Here is a 13002-nt window from a genome sequence, read left to right as displayed (position 1 = left end):
GAAGAGGCGGCTCCTGTTGCTCCGCTCCAAAAGTTTTGTAATCTGCGCAATCACATTAAGCAGCAGAAACTGTAAACTATGATCTCACAGCTTAAGACAGAACAAGAGAAGCAAGTTTAGCTACCATACTGCATGTCTTTACTATGATTAACTGATTTGCTATACCCCACACAAACCGTGTCAGGGCTGGAAACTGAATTTAGAGTTTTGGGCCATGTTCCCAAACTGTATGAAGAGCAGTATTTAGTTCTTTCAAGGGAAGTTACCCACCTTGCTATGAGCCCATTTATCAGCAAAGTATGTTATCCGGAGACATTCAACTAAATAGAGCAAGCATGAATTCAGTTTTTGTATTCCACCCCTTTTCTCCTCTGCCTCAAAAGCCATGAATTCTTCTGCTTTCAGGAGGTATAGTCTATTTTGCTTTATTTCCTGAATAGTTCTTTCTAAATAGTTATAGAGGATCCTTTTCAGTTGTATACTTAACCCCTACCTAGTTTAACAGCTGCATTTAAAGAATTAGATGAAACATGACCCATATGCCACAATGCTTTGCTGTAGCACCTGTTTAAAAATCTTGGTAGAGTCCATGTAACCGGATTAAAAAGGGTACACATGGCTATGTAAAGAGTGACATTCATAGCCATAGCACATCTGTTATGCTATACAAATAAGAGTTTTAATAGCATGCAATGTATAAGTCAAAAGGAACAATTAAAGCGGTATTTTCCTACATTTGATGCTTGCATATATATTCTTTGCTAGCTTTCAGCATTGTGCTTCTTGAGAAGCCTAGAACTGAGTCACTTAAAAATGACATAGCATACACAGAAGTAGTAAGAAAATAGGTTTTATTTTCAAATTTTATAGAAAAATGTTAACAATGCCTAAAGAAAGCAGCTGGACAGCAACTTTCTATATATATTCCAGATAGAAAATCAGGCACTTAAATTAACAAACATTTTGCTGTTACAAACCCAGCTATCCTATAATAACTATTTACATTTTTCTACAAATACTAAAAAGTGAACTTATGCCATTAAGATAAGATGTAAAAATATTTTAAAAACATGTCCATACTTGCACATTCCCAAGTGTATCTACAGTCAAAATCCCCAACTAAGGCACTAGCCCAGATTATGTGCACGTTAAAATAAGTCCATTTTAAACATCCACAGTTCCCTTTAATATACCAAGTTACTTGTTTTCTCCTACTACAGTCACACTTAGGTATTACTTTATAAGCAGAGGGAAATGGGGCTCACAGTCAGCCCAGTTCAGCTCATTTTTCTCATTTTTTGATCGAAGTATTCCACCTTGTTTCACTTAAGTTATAAATTAGACATTTAAAGTTAGACTTCAAATTTAAGTGGCACTTTTTTGGATATACACAATGGAATACCAAAAAGTATGTTTAGCAAGTTAGAGAACACTATACATATTCACAAATATTTTAAGTTGTTGAAGAATTGAATATGATCTTTTATATTTAGGTAATGGTGTACAAGAACTTTGGTACAAGTATTGTAGCAGTGCTTATTCTTATTGGCTTCTTTCGAAAGCCTGAGATTTGCTCATGATTTATGTGTGTATAGCAGATACCATTTCTGAATCCTTTTGTGACAGGGCTGCACTTGCTGGTGGAGGCTTATATAAACATACTGCTGTGACCACAAAGATGATCGTGATGATTTTGCAAGCAGCACCTGAATGCAAAAAATAGAAGAGTCCTTGTTGCAGTCACCTTCAATAGTAGACAAGAGTACTCCAGTAATTTATGAAGTTTCACATGCTGAGTTACACTGTAAGACTTTTAAATGGATGCTATGAATTTCAATGTATTTTACATGAACTGCAAATGTAAAGGCAGTCTTCTAACCGACTTCAGACTCCTCACCTGCCTGACAGTTCTGGCTTGCAGCAGCTCTTGCCACTACTTCAATTCTGTATTTCTTCACCCTATTCTGGCCTGAAGTGCAAGTCTTCCTTATTTCTTGTTTCAGTACTGTTCTTCATTGCATCAATATTCTCTTTGCCACAAACTAAAACTCCCCACATACAAACCTGTTAAGTATTCTCTTCTCAGCTACCTTAAAAGCTTATTCCATTTACTCATGACTGGTACTTAGTGCTGCTTCTGCAACTTGGCAGGGACAAAGAGAGGGGGTAAAAAAAGGAGGGATTGTATTTTATCACAAATATGCCTGAGAGATACTGAAACCTGAAGTTATGACTCCTGCTTTTTCAGTTTCAAGATTAGATATTAGCAGTTCGTTTTATACACTGTAAGTATCACAGTTGCTAGTAGACAGGACAACAGCAGTTATCACAGATGCAAGCTTAGCCTGCCTTTCCTCCCCTAGACATACATACCTCACACACTTGAAGGGAACAGATTGTTAAACAAGTTGGGAAAATTTTTGACTAGTGTTCAGAGATATTTTCAAGATCTTGATACTAATTTAGGGAAAAGAACTGAAATATGACAAGAGGAAGACAGCCCTCAGACCTTAAGCTGCCAGCAGACCAAGCCAGATAAGACTGAAATGTGTGCCAATCACTTAAAATTCAATAAATAAAGTGTGACAATAAAGAAAGACTGAAGAGCAAAAGTGTTTTGTATTACTGTTATTAAAAAGAAGTTTTCTAGGTAATTTTTAAGAGCCACTTAATGTGGTCTTGCTCCTTCCAAGATATTTTGCTTTTTATTATTTATGAAAAAAATGAAGTTTTTTTTAGAAAACACTGCTGCTAAAAAAAAGTTTAAGATTCTATTTTAAAATAATTCCCATCTAGCAGTCAAGGTCAGTATATCTATTACCTTGTACATGTACTTAACATGAAGAAGTCACTTACTTATGCCCATCAGCAGATAAGCCATTCTTTCATTGTCATAAACCCAACAGGCTCCTTTAGTTTTACATTCATTAATATCCCACAGAGTACAACTGTTGTCTATAGCAACACCAAACAAAATTGGTCCAGGAATAGTACCTAAAAACCACAGCAACATGTTAGAACGTTTGAGTTACTTGGAATAGTCTTACCTGGTCTTAATGCATACAGTGAAATGCCAAGCTGGTGGGGAAAATAAAATGGGGTAGCCACACACTAAACATAACATTTTAATCAAAGGGCTCATATTACATAGCAAGAGTGCTTCTTCCGTGGCTCTCAATTAATAGGTAGAATGCATGCATGTCAGTTAATTATCTATACAGCTCTCACTTTATCAAGCAAAAAGTTTGTTCTTGTTTGAGCTTCTTTAACTTCCTCAGTTTTCATTGGAAAAGAAAAATGTGATTAAAATAAGGGGGAAAAAACAGCTAATCAAGGAAGCAGGATTTTAACGGAAGGAAAAGTAGTCTCTTTTCTCAGATCATATACATTAACCTGTTCCAAATGCATAGAACTAAAACATTATTATGTTAACATGTTCAATTATACATTTTTTCCCATCCTCAGATGTAGCCAAGCTTCTAGGAAAAATTTCATGTAAAGTGAATAGTGTTTAAGATTATTTCTATATAGAATTTTAGATTTGTGTGATTTTTGTAACAATAGTGCTTTATAAAGCCCAAGTGTTTTGCATCCAGGTATAGCCAATTTTATCATAAACACTCTAGCTACATCACTGCATGTCTATCTAACCACTTAAGGCCTAAACTGTTCTTGAGCTAACAAGCAGCTATGTCCTCACTACAGCTCTTCTGTCTAGGACCCCTCTATGATACCTCAAGCCTACAGAATAAATATCTTGTTGGTAGTAATGCTGTTAGTGGCTGCCTTCTTCAGCCACAGTCAGTACAGGCACTGGAAAAAGTTCTCCTATCCTCTGCTCCATAGTGAAGTCAAGAGTTAAGACTCTGCCATAGATACCTTAACTTTGAGGAAAATGAAACAGAGGAGCCCTCATACAACACTTAACACTACCTCCCAGCTAATTTCTACCTGTGAGATGCTTAGCCTTGTAAAGCTTTATTGGTAGAATGACTTAGATTAACTGGAGTTTCAATAGGTACAGCAAAGCAGAACTCACACTGCTAGATACCTGATCTCAGATGGCAGGGAATTACTGCAGTAATAAATATTGACATAAAAGTCTACTCAGTAACTGAGCCTTGACCCTGTCTTAAACTACACATGCCATTTAAAAAGCACCTAAGACAAAAACAAGAGTTTAAAATATGCCCAAGAAAATTCAAATCAGTGGTTCAGAGAACACCTACATTTAGCTTTATGTTTTAAGGTGATTCACCTGCCTTACTGAGATCCTGGAGATGCTTAGATTTAGAATTTAAGTAGTAGATGTCCCACATAAAAACTCAGTAATTATTTATGTACAAGTGTCTACAATTTCAATAAAGGCTAAAATTAGTCAAAGGAATTGAAAGGGAAAGGAGAAAAGGGAAGACTCCACCTATCCACTTTAAAATATTGGCATGGGCAATAAGGATACAACTGTATGAGACAATGTCACTTTCTTTTAACTTCTGGAACTTGAGACATTAACTACATGAAGCTGTTTTCTATTACATCACTTTTTCTTATCTCAACTTTCAGAATAGGCCTCCTTCTGGGAGAAACGACAGCAGGTGCCTTTTGCTGAAAGAACGAGTTACTTGTATTTTGTTCGATAAGAACAAGAAAGGCTAAAATGAGCACACGTGTCCTATTTAAAGAGGAATTTGAATCCAGATGGCATCTGCCTTATAACAAGTGTATTCTATAAGCCGGTGACAGGTTCCTTCAAGTCCCTCTGAAAGTTTCTTAATGCATTATTTTAAGTCTAGAAAAGCGTCAAAGTAGATTATGCAGAGGCAAGTGTTTCAACAAGAAAGTCATACCCAGCAGTCGTAGAAACACTGACTGTACTCCAAGAGCAAATGAACGCTGTTTATCTGGCACACACCTGTAAACAAGATTTGCAGTTTAAGACTTGGTAAACAAGCTTCTACTGTTCCATTTCTTTGCTTTGTCCCTCAGCGAATATGCTTTGTCTTAATATACTCTTTTAACCTGTTAATTGCAGAGGGTTTTAGAAATCCAGTGTGCGGAACAAGTAACCAAAGAACTTCAAGAGGTGTTTTGAAAAAAGCAACTCCTATAGCTCATCAAGGAATTTTAGATTGAACTAGTTTAACCAAACAGTAGAAATAAAAAGCTAGTTTACCAGCAGGACCCTGACATACTGTTGAACATTTTTTCCACAGAACCACCAGGGATTTAAGGACAGTGCTAGAATGTAGTCCTGAGCTACTATTCCTAAAGAAGCAATACGTGAATTGAGACTAGGCTTCAGCGCAACACATAACCTTTACATATAGTCACCTGACCTTACAATTAATCAGTTCTGGCCTATGCTATACAAATCAATAGTCACCTGACCTTACAATTAATCAGTTCTGGCCTATGCTATACAAATCAATATATGGATTTAACAACTAGCAGAATTTACCTCCTTACCTCCTACCTATCTTTCAGATACTTCTCTAGCAACAAACATTTTATCCTGACAATGTCTTAAAGACACTACCATAAAAATTAAATACAACCTAACTTAGTTAATTTATACAATTTAATTTCAGCACTCTTTTCTTTAATAAACTGTATCATTGAAACACTGTCAGGAGTTATTCCCTCATTCTGGAGTATGTATGAAGATTAGCCATAGAAAAACACCCAAGATGAGCAATTATCAGCAGTCATTGTTAGGATCTCCCTACCATAAATGCAAGTAGAGGAAGGAGAATGAGTTTTGCATAGTGTGGCTGGTTATTTGTAGCACTAGAACACTGTCATGAACACATGGGTTTACACTTGAAGTTCCACAAAATGGGCCAGCTGAAGAGATATCGGAATACACTGTAGTAACTTACCTCACATTTAGCTATTTAAATTAGTTTTTGCACATTTAAACTGCTCTACAGTCCCCTCTTCCATAAAAACTGTTTCACTATTTCAGTTGAAGTGTACAAAGATTCAAAATTCCAAATGTTATTGCTTAGAATTCTCTAAATAAAACTATGTCAGCTCAGTTTTGAAGATAATGCAACTCTTCACACTATTCTGCCCCCACACTAATATGACAAGCTGTTAATTCCAGATTTACACCAACCCTGAACAGGAGGCTACTACAAAGCACTCCCCTCCCCAACCCCCTACCTAGAAAGCTGGAAAAAGAGCATCTAACCACACCTTCCCAAAGCATCATGTGTATACTACATGTATGCCCAGGTATCATGAATATTTTCTCTCTAGAAGTATTAGAGGTACAAGTCAGATTTCAACATAAAGTGAAACAGCTGTACTTTCAGAATGAGGACCACACATTAAAAAAAAAAAACACGTATCCAGCTTTCATGCATTGAGTTTCAGCGATTTGAAAGACTGTCAAACCACTGGTTAACAGCCGCATACATGCTGTCACATTTTATATTAATGATTACCGCACATACAACATCAATATCATACAACAGGTAGTCTACAGTTCTCAACAGACTACAATTTTGGAAGTCAGAACTCTGAACTGAGACAGGAATCAAAGGTTGGGAATATGAGACTGATTGGTATTTAATTCTTTTGCTGGTACTACTGATACACAGGCAAGTTAAATTTTTTCTTCATCCAAGCACACGGCACATTTATTCCTTCTTGCTTTGACTAAAACAGTCAGGAGTGCTCCCATAAAACGGGAATTTTGCTACAAATAGGAAAGATTTTTTTTTTAACAGATTCAAACAGTATCTAACCATATGTAACTACAGAGATAGCAAACAGTGGTATGACTGTCCTCTGCTTCAAGTACTGCCTGCTTACTACACAAAGTACTGCAACAGGAAGTCTCTTGCACATTGGTTTAAGCCCACATTCCAAAGCAAAACAAGTTGGAGTATTTCACTGATTTTTCACAAGAATGCTCCCTATTTCTCAGCCCAAAAAACGTACCTGAGAATGGCCACAGTTGTTGGAGTAACAGCCATAAATGTAAAAACAACAGCAAAAAAGAAGAAGATCAGGAATAAAGGTAAAAATTTGCATTGTGTTGGACATTTCCCAGAGACAGCTTCATAGAGAAAGTCTTCTGAACCATTTTCTCTTTTTGGTTTCCCAATACAGGAACAGTTGTGGTACATCTACAAGTAATTTATAAAACAAAATTTAGCTTTAAGAATGCCACTAAGTGATACTAATATGGTAGATGTTCATTGGGTCTGGATCACACTGAATATAAGAATAAACCCTGACCTTACAGTATGGGAAACAGTTCATTTCCTGATGATCATGACACTGTAACCCTCATTTTTAAAACTGGTTCAGCAGAACTTGATTGAGCAAAAATTATTTTTGGTTTTGTGATCTAAAAAGACAGTGATAGCCTCTATTTTGTGTGGAGCAAGTTTTTAGGAACAAACATAAAAATAACTTAAAACTAAAGAAGAATTTAGAGTTAGAGGAATGACCATATGCAGTACATAATATTATATAAAACCACCAACAGAATAAGCCTTGAAATGCTAACTTTTCCACTTGAATCTTAAGAATCAGTGAAGATAACACCAGTTACTGTATAGTATAGTATAAGAAAGGGCAAGCTCCAGTGTTCAAAACCATTTTTTTAATATCAATTTATATAGATATAAAAAAATTTGACAATATAACTTTCAAACAAATCACCTCTTTGAAAACATTAAACACCATTGAGGGTGTCAAGGGCTGGCGGAAAGGAGTAAATGCCCTTTTTCTCTTTCCCCATGAGACTGGTTTCATTTGCAAAGTGTAACTTCTGAACAAAGGGTAGCCAAAAGCTTCAGTTCCCTTACAGACGACAGTATCTCACGTGGTTCTCAAAAGTCGTTTTTTCAATACTGAAATAAGCTAATGTTAACTGTTACCTAGTTTATTAACCCAAGTTGATTACTTCTGTACAATTCAAAAGTTATATTCCAAAAATCTTTAACTTCTTGACTACTAAAAAGTGTTACTTGAACAGGGTTCATCCTTTAGATTCACACCTACTTATGCCATTATTTCCTCAAGCCTTATTCTCCAAGCTTAGATAATACATATCAACAGTAGCCGAGCAAACTGGAAACCACAACAGTTCACATTCTTCAGAGATGCTGGCAAGTCCCAGATCACCTAGCTTGACAGTCTTGGCAACAAACAGGCCAGTTTTTACACTGGGCTGTCCTTGACAGGAAGAGAGGTGAGCTCTACTCTTAAATCTTAAGCAGGAAAGAACAGAAACAATGTTGGACTGTTTTGTAAGCAGGTGAACAAATAGAATAGTTTTATGCTCTTCATTTAAATCCACCCAAGTTTGTTTTCAAAGAAAAAGAAAACATTATCAGTGAAGCGTGAAGTTTTCACAGCAAGAAGTAGTCAGTCTCCTACATTTTCTTCTAGATAATACCTCCTCTCATTTACCATTGTCCTTTTCTGATATATGAAGTTCCCAGAGAGGACCCCCTGGTTTGGCTTGCCTACCTTTAGGATCTTCCTACACGCCTCCCACATCACTGCTCAAGACTTTGTTGTACTAATGGAGACAAGCACAGAAAGTCTCTCAGTTCTGGGAAGGCTTGATAATAAACAGCCACTTTCATGGTTTACCATTCCTACATCAGGGCAACTGACATTCAAGGTTTGGAAACTCTCAGAAGCAGGTTTCCATGCATGCAATAAACATGACATTATGCTTAAAGATCTAGGTAAGAACTGCAGTTTAATGTCAAGCAGTTGCTGATTTCTACTTTTCTAGATTCTACTAGATTGTCAAGTCTATTTAAAGTATGTTCAGGTTTAATGTATTTTAAGCATGAGAAAGTTTAGTAGAAGTTAACATTTGCAACATGACACTGCACAAGTGAGAAACATACTGTGAACTGACTAATAAACCCTACAATGGAAGAAGGCTTAGAGGAGACGGGAAAGGGTGATGTGCCCATGACACTCACAGAACAATGCAGGCTGTGAGTGACCACAGCTGCTGCAAAGAAACCTATGCACAAAGAAACAGCTATGTCAGTTGAGTGGATCAACTGGTGGTGGAAATGTTTCTTCCTGAGTTCACTAAGAGAGTGTGAAAGTCTCCCTAAGTTTGCCAGATCAGCATGGGAGGAGTGTGGTTCAGCCCAACAGAGAGTATAAAAAGCCAGAAAACTAGCAGAAGAATTTCAAAGACAGCAATGGGCTTGAGCTGGCTTCAACCCATGTATGCCTTCCCAACAACTGGGGAGGCCCAGCATCGTGATGGTGACCATGTTATAGAGACCAGTAATGGGAATCACACTGGTATTGTGACTGAACTGTGTATTGCAATTGCTATATTTTGCTAAGTGTAACTTACATTTCTATTGTGGTTTTAGTATATTTCGTATCACTCTGCTGAATCTGAAATCTGTGTAACATTAACTGTCATCAGGTAAATAAATTTGATACTAAATATTTACACCTCCACAAGTGGAATGTCTAAAAGCACCTAGTCAGAGAGTATTGGACTGACACATACCAACATTCATCCTACTCAGACATGTGTTTCCAATCCACACCAATTTTTCTTGCAGTAACTACCACTTAGATTCAGAAATACTGCAATTTCCTGTCATACTAAGGGAAGAATGTTTTCGATATAGAATGCATTTTGCAGGAAACCAGAACAGACCATGTCAGCTATCTTCACAAAGTACCTTTTTCACGTTGTTAAAAAGATGTGATGCACATCCTGCAAAACAGGGAGAAAAGTACTGGACTTCATCTCTGCCACAAACTGGGTAGTACATAGACCGCAAACATCTGCAGTTAGCATTGCATGGCGCTGTTAAGTTATTTAGCATGCCTGTTCTGAAAGGTAAAAGTTATAAGCTTTAATAAAGTAGTTTAAAAACAAAAGATATGTAAATAAGTAATGCAGTATTTACAGGATAATAAATCTCAGAATATTCAATTCAGGTGATTTACACACTTAATTGTTTAAAAATAAGCCATGTTCCTAGTAGTTACAACTCTAGAGGGAATTCCCATTTATTCTGTACCTAGTTATTTTTGTGCTCGTATTACTTCCATAGATTATTCCTCCAATTTCCGTTCACAAAACAGATGATGAAATTCTGTATCCCAACCCAATTCTTATCTTACATCATCTTCTCTCTCCCACACACTTACACACTTGAATTTGTTCAATTTACAGTTTTAAGAAAAAATGCAACAAGATTAAAAGCAGTGTTTGCTGTTGTTTATTCTATTGATCATATTCTGGGTTTTCTTCTGTTTTGGATTCAAGTCCAGTTGCAAACCCACTGCATTTTTACTGTTTTTAACAGTGCTGTGCAGACATCTAGATTGTTCCAGCACCAAGACAACTGTACATGCTAAATGCAGAGTGCCGTGACATAAAAACAAAGTCTTATCACACCCAAAAGGACCTTCAAGATTTTCTCTGGCTGTTTAGGGAATAACTAATGAAGAACAGAGTTCAGTTTAACTCTTGCTTAGTATAACAACTCTCAATGTTGGCCTATACTGGAAGTAAATGCCTTAGTATGGTTGTATTTGAAGTAATCCCACTATATTATTAGTATGAAAAATCAGTTTGGGATGTGGGGCGACCTTCTTAAGATATAGTTGGAGAGAATAAAAACACCCTTTGATTTTCTAACAGTAGTGCATGTAATAAGAAGCTTCACAGGTTAAGAGTTCAGTCAGCTGAAACCAGGATACTGACACTACCAGTAGTTTAAATATTGTACTGTAAACTGAAAGTTCCAGTTTCATTACCTAAAAGGCAGGTTTCTTCAAGAGAATTTAAGATGGTCACAAGTACTAAGAAGAGAAATAATTTAATAATTTATCTAGGAATTAAGCTGATTACTTACATAGAATTCAAACTGCACATAGAATATTAGGGACATCATAACTACCTATATACTTCATTTGGTTGTAGTACAGTTGAACCCTACTAAGTTACATTAATCCATTCTTCATACATAGAAGAATAAAAGTTAGTTTGCTCTGGCTTAAAGTACTACAGTGCACCATAAGCAAATTCACTTATCACAGGTTTTTTGACATACTGCCTTGTTAGCCTATGAGGCATGTCAAGCCTAGAAGTATTTAATCAATTCAATGGCAACATTTGTCCTCTTTACATATGCAGACAATGTCTCTCCTCCCTGACTTACAAAGAACCTTTAGTTATGCATGGTCAGAGAAATATTAAAATACAGAAGAAATACAGTTCAGTGTACATAGGTTCTTATGAAATGGAACTTCTTTTTCTAACATCACTTTTCTAAAGAAGCCTAGTAGATGAGGCCATTAAATGGTCTTTGAAAGCTCTACAGGTTGGGGATTTTTTCCCAGCAAAACAAAACACGGAGTCCCAGAGACTTGTGGGAGTGAACAGAACTACAGAAATATCCACTGCATTTCTGTTCCTTCAAGTTTTCAAGGAAATACTGGGCAAAATAATTTGGCAAAAACAATTCTTTGGAGTGTTTACTAGATGAAGTAAGCCACGTTAGTTCTGCTTATAGCCTAATTTAGTAATAAACAGAGTTACTACAAACAATATACTTTGTTCATTAACATATGAACTCAAAAGTGATCCTGTACTCATATGGTTCTGGTACTAAACTTACAAAAGCTTTCCCCACCCCCCCACCTCCCGGCTATTTTTCAATAGAAAGAGAATGCTTGCCATGAAGGATTTCTTCAAAGTCTCCACAAAAATGAATTTGTGTCAATTTCCAAGTCAACTGTCAGAGCACTCTCACAATTTATTCTTTCAGAAACATTTATTCAATAGCATAAGCAGAAGTCAGACACTTGGTTATTCTTCCACAAGTTTATAAATTTGTTAAAGCTACTACTACATACTTTAGTTGCTTATTCCTACATGGAAAGCAGTTTCAGAACCGGGACTGTATTAGTGCCACTAACTATTCTGATGCAGGTCACATGTCCAACAAACTATAGTCCAACATGTAACAGTGAATTAGATAAAACTGAACCATTTTTTATAACGGATAGTGAGTGGAGAGCGTTATCTCAGGATTGGTTAACTCCAAATTGCCATAGATAAGAGGTCTCCAGCAACCGTTAAACTACCTAACTGCCAAAGTTACACAAAACTATGAAATACAAGTTAACTGCATTTAACTTAGCTCGAAAATCAGTTCAGCTGTACCTTTTGTCAGCTGCTCATTATCATAGGACTTGGTATAGAAATATGGATAGCTTCACATACTATTTTCTATACAACCTCTTCAGTATTCAATTGCTACATACAGCTTCTTTTGCTCAACAGGTAACTAAACTTTCCACAACCAAAGGCTGCATCCTAGTTTTCACAGTTCTGAAGTGTCCACTTCACATTACATTAGTGTAAGTAATCTTACAGCTAGCGTTTTTTCAGACACTGAAGCACTGCCATGTTTTAAGTGTCAAATGTCAACACTGGCCTTTGAATATACTGTCAATTGATACAGCAAGTTGTAAAGATGGAATCAGAATGAGTGGTAACTTGGGCTTTAAGGATTTTTTTTTTTTCCCAGTCACCAGTGTATGAAATTTGGTTTATTCGTTTTGTATGCCTTCTAGAAAAGCAAATACAAATAAATGGTTAAGGTATCATGGCATTAAATTTCTGCTCTGTTAGAGAACTGGAAGCCTGACTGCCTTCAATCACTACTGCCTCCAAGCTCTCTGAATTTCTGTCTCATTAACCTCAGGTTATCTATTTTACTGTTTTCACATTTACCTAAATGAGAGACCTGAAAAATATCTGGTTAGCCTTTCATGTCACTCTTTGCATTTTTAGGAAAATTTTGTAATATTTGTCAGTTATGTTTGTGTCAATGATTCCCTTAAAGGACCTAGGAAAATTAGTACCCTTCATATTCTGTGATATTAGTTGCCTCCATAAGTAAGATGCAATTTTCCTGCGTTCTATTTGCTAAATGTTCATTTTAAGTTAGTCAAAAAGCATGATAAATATCA

At 36.3% G+C, this 13002-nt stretch overlaps 1 protein-coding gene across 1 annotated transcript in view; it reads right to left on the bottom strand.

The window, feature by feature from the left end:
• Positions 1 to 834: 834 nt before the first annotated feature.
• SLCO4C1 (solute carrier organic anion transporter family member 4C1) overlaps positions 835 to 13002 on the bottom strand; it is a 33608-nt gene continuing 21440 nt past the window's right edge. The window contains exons 9-13 of the mRNA XM_075136598.1: positions 9693 to 9846; positions 6949 to 7136; positions 4848 to 4912; positions 2857 to 2994; positions 835 to 1706 (exon numbers count right to left, since the gene is read on the bottom strand). Coding sequence (XP_074992699.1) covers positions 1582 to 1706; positions 2857 to 2994; positions 4848 to 4912; positions 6949 to 7136; positions 9693 to 9846 — 670 coding nt within the window. The 3' untranslated portion in view covers positions 835 to 1581. The remainder of the gene's footprint in view (positions 1707 to 2856; positions 2995 to 4847; positions 4913 to 6948; positions 7137 to 9692; positions 9847 to 13002) is intronic.

Source organism: Calonectris borealis, chromosome Z, assembly GCF_964195595.1.
Source record: "Calonectris borealis chromosome Z, bCalBor7.hap1.2, whole genome shotgun sequence".
Classification (NCBI taxonomy): domain Eukaryota; kingdom Metazoa; phylum Chordata; class Aves; order Procellariiformes; family Procellariidae; genus Calonectris; species Calonectris borealis.
This window is presented reverse-complemented; position numbering and strand designations above follow the sequence as displayed.